The sequence below is a fragment of the Taudactylus pleione genome, unplaced genomic scaffold (genome assembly GCF_031769625.1).
Source record: "Taudactylus pleione unplaced genomic scaffold, aTauple2 ptg000040l, whole genome shotgun sequence".
NCBI classification, from domain to species: Eukaryota; Metazoa; Chordata; class Amphibia; order Anura; family Myobatrachidae; genus Taudactylus; species Taudactylus pleione.
The window spans coordinates 23,538,788-23,555,798 of NW_028284442.1; the positions used below are offsets into that span (position 1 = coordinate 23,538,788).

Consider the following 17,011-nt stretch of genomic DNA (forward strand, 5'->3'; position numbering starts at 1 on the left):
CAGTTATTGCTGTGTTCTCCTTACACGGCCCAACATGTACTGCTAATGCAATTTTCACGCAGATGGAGCAATTGTTTGCTATTGCGCATGCATTGCAGTGCGTGTGCGCAAAGGCAGCAATTCGATCGCACTGCAGGCCATGGAGACCCATCATAGTGATTGTCAGGATGTGAGCATTTCGGGGGGGGTTGACAGAGGGGTGGTTGGCGGAACGCAGGCGTGCCTGGCCGTTTGAACGCCTTTACATGGGCGTGCATAAATTATCCACTGCGATTGCATACGCAGCATGAGACCCCCCTGCATGTGACGAGTCTGCGGCTGGTCAGACCAGCCGCAAGGGCAAAATGGACGCTCGATGTCCGTTGATGTTACCGATGTTTACTTTGGTATATGACAGCGTACGCAGGTAAATTTTGAACTATTAGCATATTTTGCAGCTGCGTTCCATACGAAATTGCAGCTGCAAACACATTAGCCTCCATCTCTAAATCAGGCCCAGAGTGCCAAACCCAAGTGAATGGTAACTGCATACTTTCTCTTTTCAATTTTTCCATGTTTGGCAACAGATATTGCTCAGGATATGTGTTTGGTAGCAGATATGAATCATTGTATTATACTTGCAGTCAATGTAATGCTCAACTTTTTTTTTTTTTTTGCAAAAGAGCTTAAAAGGCCACCGCCCCCCAGGTGAAGACACAGTAAAATAAAATATTACAATATTAAAGTGTATTGTGTTTATTTTAATATTTTCTTTACAGGTGGAATGCAGGTGCAAGTGGGCCGTAATGCCCTGCATGCTGGTACTTGTGGTTCTGCTTACTGAGACCTGTGGTTCACCTGCAAAGGACAATATTTATACTATACATAAATCAACCCGGCACCCACCGCCCAGGGGTTCTGGGGATAGCCAGATATCAGCCTAGGCCAGGGGTGCCCCGATACGGGGACCCTTTTTTTGTAGGGGGGTCCCCAGGGATTCCTAGCCTCAGCTGACTAGCGGTCAGGGTTAATGATTTGGCTGGGGGACCCGGTGAAAGGGCTCCCCTGGTTGTGGCATTAGCCCACCGCTAGGAAAAGTCCAGTGCCGGTTCTGGATAATACAGGGGGACCCTACTCATTTTTTCCCCTGTATTTCCAGAACCAGGACCATATCAGAGCCCAGTGCTGCTCAATGTACAGGGGACCATTTGTCCCCCATATTTTGGCTACCAGGGCTGGTTCTGACTAGCCCAGTGCTGGTTGTGCTAGATAAGAGGATACCCCTACGCTTTTTGCACCCTGTAATTTCACAACTAGGACTGGCCGTAAAAAGCCCAGGGCTGGTTAGCTTTAGAGGGATGGGGGGTAACTTCACACAATCAACCCAGCACCCACCGCCCAGGGATGCCATGGATAGCCCTGGGCTATCAGCCTAGGCCTGGGATTCCCTGGAGAGGGGACCCCTTTATTGAGGGGAATCCCCAGGGAACCCCGGCCTGGGCTGACTAGTGGTCAGGGGTAATGCTTTGGCTGTGGGACCTGGTAAAAGTGCTCCCCTTGGCTGCGGCATTACCCCCCTTCCCCGCTAGAAAGGGTCTGGTGCTGGTATTGGTAAATACACGGGAACCCTACTTAATTTTTTCCCCTGTATTTCCAAAACCAGGATCGGCTCAGAGCCCAGTGCTGGTTGTGCTAAATACAGGGGACCCCTATGTCTTCTGTCCCCTGTATTTTGACAACCAGGACTGGCTCTGAAAAGCCAACTGCTGGTGTGCCTTGGGGGAGAGGGGGGCACATCTTTTTTTTATTTGACACATTCAACTATTAACATAGATGCATAGATGGATCTCAATGATGCGTCCATGCATCTATGACTTATTGATTTTATTTTCTCAGGTGCATGCCCAGTACCAGTGAGCCCTCTGTCGCCAACTGATGCCCCTGTGCACTGCCCCGCTGCTGCCACTGCTCCGCGCCCCTGCTGCTGCCACTACCCCACACGCCTACAGCCCGCCCCTGCAGCCGTCTCTCACTCAGCACCTCCCAAACCACCTCCTGTGTGTCGGCCCCTCTTCCACCTGCACTAGTGTACAATTTTGTTGTCCTTCTCCCCTGCAGGTGGCACGGTTTGCTCCTCCAACCCCGAGAGTTAATACATTTAAAAAAGCTATGAAATTCCATAGACAAAAAAACCTTACGGTTTCACATGTCCCATTAAGGCTTCTTAGACATTATCTGAATTTTCACAAAACCTACTGAATTTCTGCCACTCAAAATTAAAAAAGCAATGAAATTCAGATCTGACGCCTTAATGGACGTGTTCCTTGCACAATACAGATATGGTATGCCATCACACCCTGAGATTGCTGTCACAAAATGGTGGAGCTGCTAATTCACACAATTGTGTGCCATTGGAATACACACATGCAGTCTATTGAGGTTTGAGCAGTTATGTGACACCCACATCCCACTCAGTACCCACAATCTTCCCATTAGGTCACCAGAACAATCCCACTGGGTTACAACATCCTTCTCACTCCTTACATCTATCTCATTTAGAATACACATTCAGCTCCCTAATTGCTAAAACTATTATACTCTGTCTATGCATGTACACTTTCTTCCCCTATACGCCTCCATGCTGCTCTATCTTCCCCAATCCCTACTGCTGTGTGTTCTCCCAACTGTGCTAGTGTGTATTCCCTCATCTGCACCAATCTGTCTTTCCCCATCCGCGCCGCCCTGTCTTCTTGCATCTGTGCCACTCTGTTTCCTTACACCACACCACTACCTTCCTCCCAGCCATGCCGCTCTGTCTTGCTCTCATCTTTGCCACTCTTTCTTCATCCTATTGAACCACTCTGTCCCCTCCAACCACACCACTCTGATTTCCCCCACATCCGCACTAATTTGTTTTCCCCAATCCCTACTGTTTTGTGTTCTCCCATTTGTGCTAGTCTGTATCCTCTCATCTACACCAATTTGTCTTTACCCATCTACGCTGCTTTGTCTTCCTGGGTCCATGCCACTCTGTAATACTCCATACACGTCACTCTGTGCCCCCAAACCGTGCCACTCTGTCTCCCCTTATCCACGCTGCTGTCTTCCACATCCACACAACTGTTTTACACTCATCTGCATCCCTTTGTCCCCCCCATCCGCACCACTGTTTTCCACCCATATAATACAAATATTTTAAAAATTCTATAGCTAAACCCACAGTTCCTGAACCTATTTTCTTAAAAAATAGCCCTGCAACTATATATTCACATTATCTAGTATATACTTTACAGACATAAGGCACCAAAGCTTCCCAAAATAACATGATCATAATGCATTTCAATAAGACTATACATAGAAATTAGGACTCTATGAATACTCAATATGACCTGTCTACTACACATGCTCACAAAACAATTCTAGTAGTCTATACAAAACTAAGATACTACACCCTCCAAAATGACCTGACCATTGGACACGACCTTCAAACACTCTATGCAGACTTAGGGCCTGATTCAGAGGTGCACGCTATTTGCGTGCGCTCGCTCTGATTCAGAGCGTCCCTATTTTTTTTTTGCCCGGCCTCCAGGCCACTCGCACAGCTGTGGGTGACCACTCACAGCGTGTGCGTGCGGCCTGGCGATGGTCGCGATTATCGCGACCATCGGGCTTGCGAGGAGACCCTGTGGTAGGTTCTCAAGTCTTGCAAGCCCGAGTGGACTTCCTGCTCTAATAGAGCAGGAAGTCCACTACTGACATAACTAGTGATGTCAGTAGGGCCGCCCACAAATGGCAGGCGTTCCTTCGGGAACGCCTCAGTTTGGCCAGCCACCCCCCCTCCCCGCCCACAAAACGGGGCAAGCTGTCAATCAACATCGACAGCCGCCCCGTCTTGTAGCGAGCCCCGGAGCGAGTGATTTCTCACTCGCTGTGGGACTCGCGCACGCGCGGTGCCTGCGCAATGGCCGACCATCAACCAGGCCATGAATCAGGCCCTTAGACACTACAACCACATAACATGAAATAGGAATACTTTTCTCCTAGCAGACATATATATGTGTGTGTGCAATTGGAAACTATTATACATAAGGTAGCTTGTAACTACTACAATACCTTGTCAGCTTCAGTAGAGCCTCTGACTACTGAGGCTCTTTATTTGATCATTGGCTTCAGAAATAAATGCCATTTCAATGTCTCAATAAACATATATCACATTTTGTATGCAGAGGCAATAGTCTGTACAGGGCTGATGCCAAGTGTTTTATTTTGGAACAAAAAAAAGGCAGTAAAAAACCTACAACATCCTCCCCCCATGTTATATACAACTGGCCATACTCCCACTCTGCAACTCTACCATGCATGTTCTGTATGATACATCTACACCATATTCTCCTTGTGGTGTTGACAATATTAATGTTGACATGGTGGATGTCGACCATGTGACTGGATACCCTTTATAATACCATGTCATATACCCTCTGGAAAACTCTGCTATTGCAATCCCTTTATTATACATCCTGATAAGTATAAATCTACTCTGCTTTGTTCCTCCTGTGTTATACACAGGGGGAGATGTACTAAGCTCTGAAAAGTGATAAAGTGGAAAGTGATAAACCAATTTATCACTTTTCAGAGTTTAGTACATCTGGCCCTCGGATATGCTATGGGATAGAATGGTGGAGAGAGCGGTTCCTTTCTGTGCTGAGTAGAGCGCAGCCATTTCCACTCTGCATAAAGACTGCAATCTGGCAGCAGCCCTGAGCTGCCGGAGAGTGAGGGCCTGATTCACAGATGACGCTAATGCAGTAGCGGCTGCAACTTTTGTCACAGCTGCTACTGCGAATTAATGCTAATACTGCAGCAGATGGGCTGTCTTCTGAGATGTCTACTGGCTGCGGCTGTAATCCGCTGCTGTTCGCAAATAGTCTCACCATTAAGGGGACATAAATATAGTCGCACCATCGGACATATGAGCAACCCTATGGTCACTCAGAATGTCCGGCAGAACATGGCCACCGTGCCAGTGGTAATGCGTCTTCCCTGACACCGGCACGCCACCAACTGCCCGTCAATGAAAGCCACCCCTCCAGTCACCATCAGGAATGCCTATCACTTCCCCCCGCACCCCCCACAGTAAGGAAGCAAGCGCAGATTTAAAACATCAGGCGCTTTAAATGCATCCACCTCTGAATCAGGTGGTTTTCGTTTAATGCATTTTTCTCCTTCAAGTTGCACGTGATTTGAATAGCACAGATTCATTCACAGACTGATGACTGCAATACACAGTCATGGTTAATTTGAGCCATAATTGAAGCTGAACTCAGTAGTTTTGGAGAAATATAGAAAAAATATAGTTTTTCAAACTTTAGGAGACTGAACTTTTGATGAGATGTTTGCACTGTGCACAGTGCGTCTCTTTCCTGCCTCCTTGCAAATCTAGGTGCACTTCCACTCTGTGCAACAGGAGAGTAGAGGGCACCTCAATAGGTGCTGGGCAGCCCATGTTGGTGCAGCAATGCTGAAACCTGGTATGTTACTCAGCATACTATGGGGCTGACTCTGAGTCACAGGTAAAGTGGCTGTAGTTGTGGGCAGCCGCAGAAGCCAGATTTACCTCCTTATGCTAATGCCAGTATCCAATCAGCTAATGCGGGGGATTGTGCGTCTGTAAGTGTAAACTCGTGCCAGCCATTGATTTTACGTCGGCCACTGCAACCGTCATCATTGGTAACGGCACATGTACCAGCCCCATACTAGGTACAAGATCTTAATCAGAAACAGCTGTGAAGGCACAGCTGGTACTGAGCTTTTGGTACACACCCACAACACTCACCATGACACTCCCACAAGTCAGGGTGGTTATGTCCGATCTCAATGTCACTGCCCATTACCCGCCCAGAAACGCACTAAATTTCACGTAATGACAGAATTGGCCAAGTTGTGTCTCACTTAGAATAGGACAGACATGCGCAAAAATACATTAATACATTAATTTGCTTCTGCGCATGCACTGTATGCAAATACTCGCCCTTCGCGACCTGGTTAAGAGATGCATCCAACTCAGAATCAGCTCCTAAATGTATGCCTTAAATAAAAGCCATCATTATTGGAGCTACTTTCTATTAGTTATGATTCTCACCACACATAAAAGCATGTATGTGTATGCATACCCATTACATCTCATGCCCCCAACGACCGCCTATAACCCCTTTCTCTTACTTGGCACCTTTCTTACATTTGACTATTACAGAGTTCAATAGTTCCATAGTCATCCTAACCCCGCTTGCAATCAGATAGCATCTATTACCCAGGTGGTTACTGTACATTAGGCAACAATAGCAGCACGTCTAGGCACGCCTTATAGAAGTTTGGGTGAAATACTAATTGCCAAACATTCCATCTTATTTTTTCCTTTTTTAAAGATGATATTACAAACCCTGACTAGAGGAGAAATTATGCCAAAGGTTCTCTAAAGATCTTACAGATTGAACAATCGTGTTGAATAACAAACAGTTAATCATTGACATTGCGGGACTAGGCAAGAATTAAAGTATGATACTTAGGAAGACAAGCTTACGTTTTTGCAGTTGGTGCACATAAAGTCTCCATCCTGGTTGACTAATCTGATGATCTCCCCCGTGGGTATATATTCAATTTTTAGCTCCATTTTTTCATCAGCAGAGAGAAGACCTTTGCGCTATCCAGAAAGTGGACTGCTGTGCAATACTTAAGACCAGGTTTTGCATGTACTGTACTCTTGTCAATCCACAAACCATCTGCAGAGTCTAGACTACAGCTAACGGGTTTTAGGGAAGTTAAGGAAGGACTGGAAACCTCATTTCTCTGAGAAGGTTATTTTAAGTGGATAATCCGGAATTATATGTTTATACAAAGTCAAGGTGAGAATGCTGACAATGAAAGTTCACGAGTGCCTTCCAGGAGGTCACAGTTGGTTCCTAAGTGTGTCAAGGCTTTGAGAAGCCACTAATTTATGCTGCTGCCTTAATGAAAGTTCAACAGTCTCCTTAGGGGCAACTCGAGAGGTCAAATTGTATTGGTCTCAAGTGTAAAGCTTTTTGGCAAATGTCCATAGATATTAATCGCTAAACTTAATACACATCTATTTCACATCGCTAGTTTGTAATACAGAGGTTGAAAAGTTCAGTTTTTCAGGCCAGGAAAAAGGCACTTGTAGCTGTTACCAACAACGTATGTATATATTTTATGTTTAGAATATATATGTTTAGAATTATTTTAAGTTACACAATTCTATTGGGTGTGCAGTACAAAACATTTTTGTGACTTGATTATGATAGAGTTTCCTGTTAAACAAACCCATGCATCATACACTCCAGTTTGACCTTTTTGGGGAACATTCTGATGTATACTGGTTTCTCGAAGTAACATTCAAAAATGGTAACTATTTCAATGTGAAAGGATAATTACATCTTCAACTAACATCTGTAATAAATATGTGATTTGCTCAACAAATAGGTGATTTTGCATATAACAATTGTGACTCTTGAAGTTGTATTGTGTGAATCCCAGCAACAGTAGTCTGGATGTGTATAATTGTAAGACCCAATCACACCTATTCACTGTTAATGTGCTTTTCAGATGCTAAGTAATGCCTTAAAAGAACAGTAAAAATTGACTGAATGTTTTTCTTAAGTGCCCATTCCCAACATAACGTTGTAATATTTCATATGTTATCTAACTTATAATTATATTTACTTAATGCGGTTATTCTGCCAGCAAGCTTTTTAAATATATAAAATTATATGTTACAAACTAGCATCCTGGAAATAAAGTTTTACCTTTTGTTTCAAGGGTTACACTCACCCTTGAAACAAAAGGTAAAACTTTATTAATGAGCTAAATCACCCTCCCAACCATCCCTATTTCAGGGACATTCCCCATTCCTAAATGTAGGCGTCTGTTGCGCCGTCTTGCATTCTGTAAGTTTGTTGACATTTGGAAGGGGGTTGGGAGGTATCCCCCTGCTGCATGTGTTGGAGGCACAAGGTCTAAATCGTGAGTCAGACAGATCTCTTTGTACAGACGCAAATAGTGAGTTTTAGCATAGAGCCTATGCGCACAAGCAAATTTACATGTAAGTGTATATCCGTGTGATTCTGATTAGGACGGATCTTGGCTGGATCTGTCCATGCGTGAAAGGAACATTTTGGGGTGGGACCTAGGTGGCAATAATGCAATTGCACAGAACTCTGTCTTATGGGACTGTCATAGGAGTGGCGTGTAGCCAGAATTCCGTGCAATTGAAACTGCACAGATCCTCTAATTAGCCCTATGGAAATTGCCATTAGCATAAAGTAGTAAATCAGACCTCGGCAGCATTATGCAAATGGCTGCTGGTCCGCGAGCACTGATTGGCTTGCGACTGGCACCACATTAGACTGATGGTGTATCTGTGCCTCTCAAGGCCGGGATGCGGCTCCAAACCCACAAGAGCAACAACCTAGCCTCCCGGCAGCCTCTCCCCGGCACCCCCTGAAGTCCGGCACCCGGGTCACGGGCTCCCTTTGCTCTCCCTAGTTGCGGCCCTGCAAGCAACAATTTCTAGATTACTGTAACATCTTTTTGTTTAAAGCTGCAAACTTGACCTTTGAACCACAAAACTCATGGATGTACCACAAATAAGTTTTAGTCATTTCAATTGCCCTAATGAAATTAATGGTCAAGCTGAAATGAATAATTTGAGCCTCTCTAACCAGGGGATGTAGTCTGGAAGCCGACGGTCTAAATGCCGACCGCCGGCTTCCAGACTGCTTTATCCCAACTAGGGACGAATGACAGGCATCTAAATCTAGACGCCTGTCATTTGCCGGTTGTCGGGAGACCGGCGCCCAGCATCCCGATCGAGCGGATGCCGGGCGCCGCAGCGGACAGCCGTAGGGGGGGAGGGTTAGGTTTAGGGCTCCCGGGGGGGACTTAGGGTTAGGCACCCCCCCGGGAGGTTAGGGTTAGGCTAGGGGGAGGGAGGGTTAGGCACTCCCGGGGGGAGGTTAGGGTTTGGCACCCCCCAGGGGGACTTAGGTTTAGGCAGCGAGGAAGGGGGGTTAGGTTTAGGCACTTAGAGGGGGGGATAGGGGTTAGGCAAAGGGGGGGAGGTTAGGGTTAGGCACCCCTAAGGAGGGTTAGGGGGGTTAGGTTAATAAATACTTACCTTTAGGACGATCGGGATTTCCTCCTTTGTCGGGAATACGGCGGTAATACATATCACACCCCTAACCAGGAGTTGCTGTGGGTACCTCAAAGCCATAGGACATTGTTCAATTTTGCCCTGTTAACATATCCTGTACTGTATTCCACAGCTGTGCAATAAAGTATTGCCATATGGTTATGCAGTACAAATTAAATGAAGATCAATGAGGTTTGTTTTTTGTTCCATTCTGAAGCACTGGAATTTTATCTTAACTTTCTTGAGCATACTGTAGTATACAAGTCAGATCCAGTTCCAGTGCCCAGGGGCATTAGATATTGATGATAGTGTTTATTTCCTGTTTGCATTGTTAGCTTTATCATAAAAACAGTATTGCAAAAGAAAAAAAACACATAAATCATAAATAAAGAATAACAGTTCCTATAAAACTAATATAAATTCATCGCAGCCACTAATATAAATGCAGCCACTAATATAAATTCACTGAATTGCACTATCATTACAGAGTGCCAAACCCATACACATTTGCTGAATAAGGGGGATTGTAAGGGTTCATACCTATTGACGTTTATTTGGTCTGACACTAAAAATCATTGTTTTGAGTGCTGTAATACCCATTGTCATTTATGCTGTGCTGACTTTGCATTTTGTAATAATATTGCATGTTCTATTTTATTCATTTATACTGTAGCAAAAACATCGTCCCGATTCATCTAAAATTTGGAAATACTTACAATGATCCTCATAAATAATGCTAGTAAAAAATGGATGTATGCTTTCTTCCTGTGTAAAAAAAAGGGGCAAGTATAATGCTTTTTCACAGCGCTATGCAATCAGGGGGAACAATTTAAACATAAATAACAAAGTAACAAACAAGCAGTGAAACATAATGTGAGAAGGCAATGTAAAAAACACGGGCCAAAAATAAGACGCATTTTCCCATTATGCTGAGGCTGATGCATCTCAGTGGTAGCATTGTGGGCACATGCAGACTAATGATGGTTACACATCTGAACGATATACAGTACATTATCGTTCGTTTGCATCGGCAGGTGTGTATACCTGATATGTCTGTGAATGACGTCATTCACAGACATATCTGATCAGCCTCACAGCACCGCTGATGATGATAAATCTGGCAGATATATTGTTTCATGTGGTTGTCTGTATGGCCGACCCACCGATATGTCGGTCGCAGCAGCCAATGAATATGAAGTCACAAGTGGGAGAGCATATTCAAATGGCTTTGCTGGCCACACATATCGGGTAGACGATTGTAAGTGTGCATGCACTCACCAATAAGCAGATAGAACGGCAGATCGGCCGACCCATCGGCCAGGTATGTACCCAGCTGAAGAGGCTCTCCTGTATCCCAGTGGAAGTCCAGAAGTGATGAAACACATATGGTTTTCACCATTGGTCATTGCTACTTACCCTACAGTCGTTCTCCTTTCTTTTTACTGCAAGAATTGTAATTGTAACACCAGATTCAGGTATCCACATACATCCAAAGGAACCAAAGGATTTTGAGGCCGATTCCAAGCCTGGAGGACCTTCCCAAAGATTCCCCAGATAAGCAGTTTAAACTTTTATTTATATGTACGTGCATTTCTACTATATATTTGTTTTTTAATTGAACTTGTCTGAACCTATTACACTATGTTGCTCTCTTTTCGCTTTCGGCATTTGAGACACACAATGAAGGAATTATTCCAGCGGAAACATATGCAAGAAATTCTGGATAACAGATGCAAATAGATAAGTCTAAATAAATATTCATTTGGTATGAGCAATCTGCGCTTTACTATGCACTACGTGTATACAATTACTAAAAATACTATTCTTTTTATTGTTTCAAATACAAACATCCATTGTCTTCCACTTTCAAAATGAAATGGGTGTTTCTTTCCTGCTGCAGACCGAATGCAAATACTGAATCAATTAAACAATGCGAATAGGTCACAGCAGGCTCCCTAATTAATTATATACTATCAGTGGGAGGGATTAAGACTCAGCCAATCAGAAGTGTCTGCTGATCATCATCATGATCAATGTATATTTTACAGCAGGGGTTGAGCACCTGCAAGATATATACCCAGTTACAGGCGTATATGTGCCTGAGTTGTTGTCTGCCTATGAGAACAGCCCCTTGCTATACTTGTCCTAAGCTTGCATGTTCCCTCCCTCCCACCATAAGGAGTCATGACTGCAAGATGTGACTGTATCTGCATAAGAATGGAAGTGTAATAGACTTTTGACCATATACTGTACACAGTACTAGATTGTGAAATTAAACCAAAAAAGATGCATATGACCATCTCACATCAGCCCTCAGTATCAAATGAAACATGTAACATCAGGATTAAATTTTTAATAAGTTAATTAAGAACTGCAAAATTTGCTACTTCTTTATGTATGCAACTGCAACTACTCGCCCACCCAGCATATTTATATATTTATTTATTAACTATATTTGAATGAAATTTACAACATAAAGCAAGGGAAGGATACAGAAAGAAACTAGGAGAAATAGGGTAAGGGATAGCAGTTAAGTCATACCCCTTTTACAACAAAATCCTGGGTCTGACCCGGGATTTCGAACACTGTTCAACCAATGACAGACCTCGTTAACATTGCGGCTCTGTCCCGGGTTACTCCTGGGTTGAGCCTTTACACTGCAAACGGGTGTTTTCTGCCAGCGATGACATCATCTCCAAGCACCAGTGAGCCAGCTGTTCCTATGCTGCAAACGGGATCCAGGTCATCCGTTTACATTGCCCCGTAACTTGGGTCTTTCCCAAGTCAAACCCTGTTCGCTACCTGGTTTGGATTGTCAGGTCACTGAACCCAGGTTATTTTTTGGGGACCCTTTTACACTGAGCCTCGACCCGGGTTGACGCAGCAATAACCAGGGTTATTTGGCCAGTGTAAAAGTGGTATAAGAGGTAACAATAATAATGATCCTAATTAAAAGGAGAACAACAGGTGGATAATATGGCCAGTGTCTGTGGTTTAGAATCAGAACAAAGACTTTGCTCAATCATTGGTTAAGGGAGATTAAAAAGATTAGGAGAAAAAGGGATGAAAAAAAAATATATGGGGGGGTAGAGGACAAGAAGTAGGGCACTGCCGCTATTGCCTACTTGCAGGAGGACTGCTATTACCAGTGCTGATGGCTGCTACTATCGGTTGGTTATCTATTGCCGGCAGCCAGGCTTACCACTGTCCCTCAGGACTAGATCGGGACTTTCACCGCTGCACCTCATTGACCTGCCCATCCTGACAGGCTGTGACTCGCTTCCGTGCACTGGCCGGTTAGCTGGAGACACGCGGTTTGTTTCACAGCCGCACCCGGAATTTACAAGTCACTCTGCTGGACACTGAATCACCCTGCATATAGGTGAAAGCTTTTTCACATTCATCTAGCACTCACTTCCATTGATTTCCAGCCTAAGAATATCAGTGTGTCTGGTCCATCTGCACCTTATTGGGACAATTGCCGTCTTTAGGATAAGCAATATAGGAGACCTCCTGAGGAGGGCAGAATGTTTTAATACCCGAATTATACCCACTGGAAAATTCATTTCCTTATATATGCTAGCTCAACTAGTTATCCCAGCACTGGGCTGGCTCTGAGGCGTCACGCAATCAGAATGAGCTTCTGCACATGGGCAGAGGTTCACTCAGGACTTTTTAAGTAATGGTCACGAGAGGGCTGCTGCACCATGGGCTTTTGCGGAGCTCGGAGTAGTGAGTCACACCTCACGGCTCTGGGGCTCCACTTCCAGCAATCATCACACACAGCTGCCAGCCTAAGACAGGAAAATCAGGTCTGCCGCCCGTGGCTTGCTGTACCTTGAGTCAGACAACTCTGCAGGCTGCACTCAAATAAAGTACGTTTGGAACTGGGAGAGGGCTGGGATGCTGTGGTGCTCACTGCTGGGAGAGAGGTGCTCTACTGGGATAGGGGTGGTGGGTGAGGGTGGGTGCTGATATTGTGCTGGGATAGGAGGGTCCTGTGCTGAGTGAGAGCCCCTTCTGTGAGGCCACATCCATTTTGAGGATTCCCATGGGGAGGGGGCACAACCCAAAGTCTTGCCTAGGGTACTAATTTGCCTGTGTTGGGTGCCGGCCAACTCCCTCAGTGACAGGAGCCGAGTGCTGCACTTAATGCTACAGTGCAGCACCTGGCTCCTGTCATTGAGGTGTCATCTGCACCTTGGTGTCACCTCTTGGCAGGTGACACCCGGGTGCGGACCGCAGCCCCCGTACCCCCCTTGTGGCGCCTCTGCGTCCACTTTACCTTACACACATCTGTAATGTTTGGCAAGACTGCGAAAACACCGATACAATTGAGTACCATCGCAGCCTCACACACTCTTGCACAAGCTCTGACCTTACTCAGAAATTTCGAACTTCATTGCACACTAACAGGCCTCAGGCTACATAGGGCATCGCAGTGGATAATTTATGCACGCCCATGGAACAGCATTCATACACACTGGCATGCCTACATTCCCACCCCCCCCCATTACCACCCACAAATGGCACTTCCTGTCAATCACTCTGCGATGGGTCTGCATAGTCACTGCGATCGCAGTGCCGATCGCAGTGACCGGCTCGCGCACACGCACTGCATACGATTAGAGCAACAATAGGCAGATTGCGTGCGTATTAGCAACTGCAATCCTTGCTGAATCAGGCCCCTAGTCTGGATGGATAAAGGTGTGTATGCCTATGGCTAGGCAGGAGGCACATAATATATCTTTGAAAATATTTTCAGACCCACGTTTGATAATGAAATTGGCCTAAAGCTTGGGCCCAAGGAGGGGACCTTCTTTAGGGATGATCACAATTACCGCTCTGGTTGTGGTTTCTACCAGGAAGGATCGGATTCTTAAGGCCAAGGCCAAGCAACAGAGGGGAGGTTAGGGGAAGGTTTTTAAAGAAGGAAGTGGGAAATTCATCTGGTCCAGGGGCTGCAGCTATTTGGGGGATTTTTTTCGCATTCAAAGTCTCTTCAGTTCTAACTTAATATCCCTATTTAAAGTTAAAAGTTGCAACATTGAAAGGTGCAGTAAATTGCAGGATTTTTGGTAGGAGTGGATCCAAGCCAAAAATCTGTGAGAGGAGGGATATAGGACTTGATTCAGCGTTGTACGCTAATGGTATTCCAGCAGCGAATTTGTACCCAGCTGCAATGCGAAAATCTGGAAATCTCGCAGCCGTCTGGAGATTTGAAAAATGCAAGCCAGCGACTTTGAAAACTGCAAGCGCCTGCGTACAAAGGGCCCGATTCAGCTTGGATCACAATTGCATCTGCGAATCCTGACAGAACGCAGCTTCTAATATATGCAGATGTAGCCACAACCTTATCCATGCATAGAGACGCCCACTGCTGCCTTCTCTTCTGCGAGTGCACACGCAGACCAGCATACACATTAGGAACATCGGCCACCATCGACCACTTGTGGCTAGTCTGACCTGTCTCTAATTTTGAGAGTCTCTGCACACGCAGAGAGCTCTCGTGCTGCGGAGGTGATCGCACTGGTTAAATTACGGCAGCCCATTAAACAGCGTCCAAATGGTAAGACACAGCTGCGTTTTTAAGACCACCCCCCACCCATCACCTTCCCCAAACACTTGCTAGCTGTCATTCATTTCTGCGTGTTCACTGGCTTGCGGGTGCCATCGTAATGTAATCGCAGGCATGCGCTATTATGCATGCGCACAGGATAAGAATCGGTCGGGTGCGTTGATGTTTGCAATTGCGATCCAAACTGTATCAGGCTGAAAGACGCAGCACCGGTTGCAGATCATTTGATTGTTGCAGTCCTGAATGAGTCTATGTTCCCGCAGAATGGCCGCGGGTATTGAGACACCGGAACAATATTCCTTGCATACGGTATCGCAGATGCATGGTATGACACGCCCCTGAAATAGTTATGACACACTGGCGAGCAGCTACGGTAATGTACTTTGACACATAAACATTGCAACTTAGACGCATGTGCGGTTTAACTATAATTACTCAACTCTGTAATCAGGCCCAAAAAACACTCAAGAGCCAAATAAAGTAGAGTTTGCCGAATCTTTAATTGATAAAATTCTATTTCTAGAGCGTTTATACATCTAAGTTTATGAGTCGGTATTGTGTCAGCCTTATTACCTCTTTGACAGTATTTTTGCTGAAATTATTTCAAGGTTTTGGCAACTTGAGAGGAAATTAATTACTTGAGTAGACCCCGAAGTACCAGGTACCAGGAACTTACTATATGTCTTTGTCTGGGGAACTGCTGACACTTTGCAATAAAAGTTCTGCAAAACTTATCTCGAATGATTAAAAATGTCCCTAGATGAGGATATTTGATAAAGAACAACCTGCTTAGTGGCTCTGTGTGTGTCATAATAATTAGTGGCATTGGGCGTGTGAGCAGTTTCAGTGTGTCTGTCTCTTTCATCCTTCTTAGCACTTAGAGAATTGTCAATATGCCAGTTATGCCGGTGGGAGAGTAGATAGGAGAATTCCACCAATAAGAAGACCACCTGTGTCCAGGACACAGCAGAGACCTTGGTGACTGTGAACATGTCAATGCGCAAGAAAACCATTTGCACAGCTGAAAATAGCAAAGAAAAGAACAACAAAACCATATATACAATGTAACACAGTGTTAAAATGGTTGTGGAGTATTATACATCCCTTGACTACCCGAGACAATTTGGTGATTACCCTAGAATAACAGGCACCCTCGCCCACATTAGGCACATACAGGTATTCGTTTTAGAGATGGGTCATCTGCTTATGCTCATCACTAGAAAAAAGGTAGAGACCCAGAAAAAAACTCCTAATGTATGTATTTAAAGGTGTACTTCTACTTCATCTCTGAATAACACACCTGTAAAGACAACATGTGGAAGGTGCAAAATATAAAAGTAATAGGCAATACCTGATCCTGAAGACATCAGGGTTAACCAACAATTTAAGACCTTCTGTTGGGAGGAAAAGGCTATGTACTAACCACAATGTCTGTATTATCTCATTAAATGCACCCACTCCACCCTTTATCTCTCACACACAGTCATATACTAAAAATTTAAATCTCTTCCCACTTGAGTGCAAAAGTACCATATGTTTCCTTGTTCACTTAATCTGCACTAGCAAGAGATGTCCCAGACCTGTCCATTAATTCTAATGTGATCTTTTTTACTATAAATATTGTTGGAAAAAAAATGTATAATCAGTATTATAGATAAAATGTATAATATGGTATTTAAAGTTAATATAAAAAACAACTGATTCTAAAAATATGTAAACAGATGGTCTCACTTTTACATAATGACAATGGGCCCGATCCTTAACCGCAAGCAGTGCCGCTGTGTACGTAGTTGAGCCATGTTTTGCGCTTGCGCAAAATCCCTGAAAACTAGTGCGGCGCATGTGTTACACAGTGTTCGCACACAGGATCGAGACGCATCAGAAATGCTGTGAAAAAGTTCAGGGCGTTACTGGGCAGCGACTGGGAGGTAACTAGTGATGCATGCAAACATGGTCCGCTTAATGGGCGTGTTATGGGAGTGTTGCAGTTGTGTCAGTGAAAGCGGCTGCATACACAGACGCACACCCACAGACATAGGAGGCCATACATAGATGGAGAAATTGCACCTGCCATAGCCTTGGGTCAAGATTCCATGGTGCTACCGATGGTAGCGTATAAAGGTGCACCAATCGGTATTACTACTACCATGTGTCTGGTCACTGAAGTGGGCGTCTCAGTCCTTGCGCAATCATACGCACGGATGTACACTGGGAAGGCGTTTATAGTGGCCTTTTATAAAGTCGCAGACAGG

At 44.8% G+C, this 17,011-nt stretch overlaps 1 protein-coding gene across 1 annotated transcript in view; it reads right to left on the reverse strand.

Moving 5' to 3' along the window:
- The window catches only part of MYO1C (myosin IC), a 167,093-nt gene extending 160,447 nt beyond the window's left edge, over positions 1 to 6,646 (reverse strand). Inside the window, exon 1 of the mRNA XM_088454797.1 lies at positions 6,557 to 6,646. Within this exon, the coding sequence (XP_088310923.1) occupies positions 6,557 to 6,646 (90 nt within the window). The remainder of the gene's footprint in view (positions 1 to 6,556) is intronic.
- Positions 6,647 to 17,011: the final 10,365 nt, after the last annotated feature.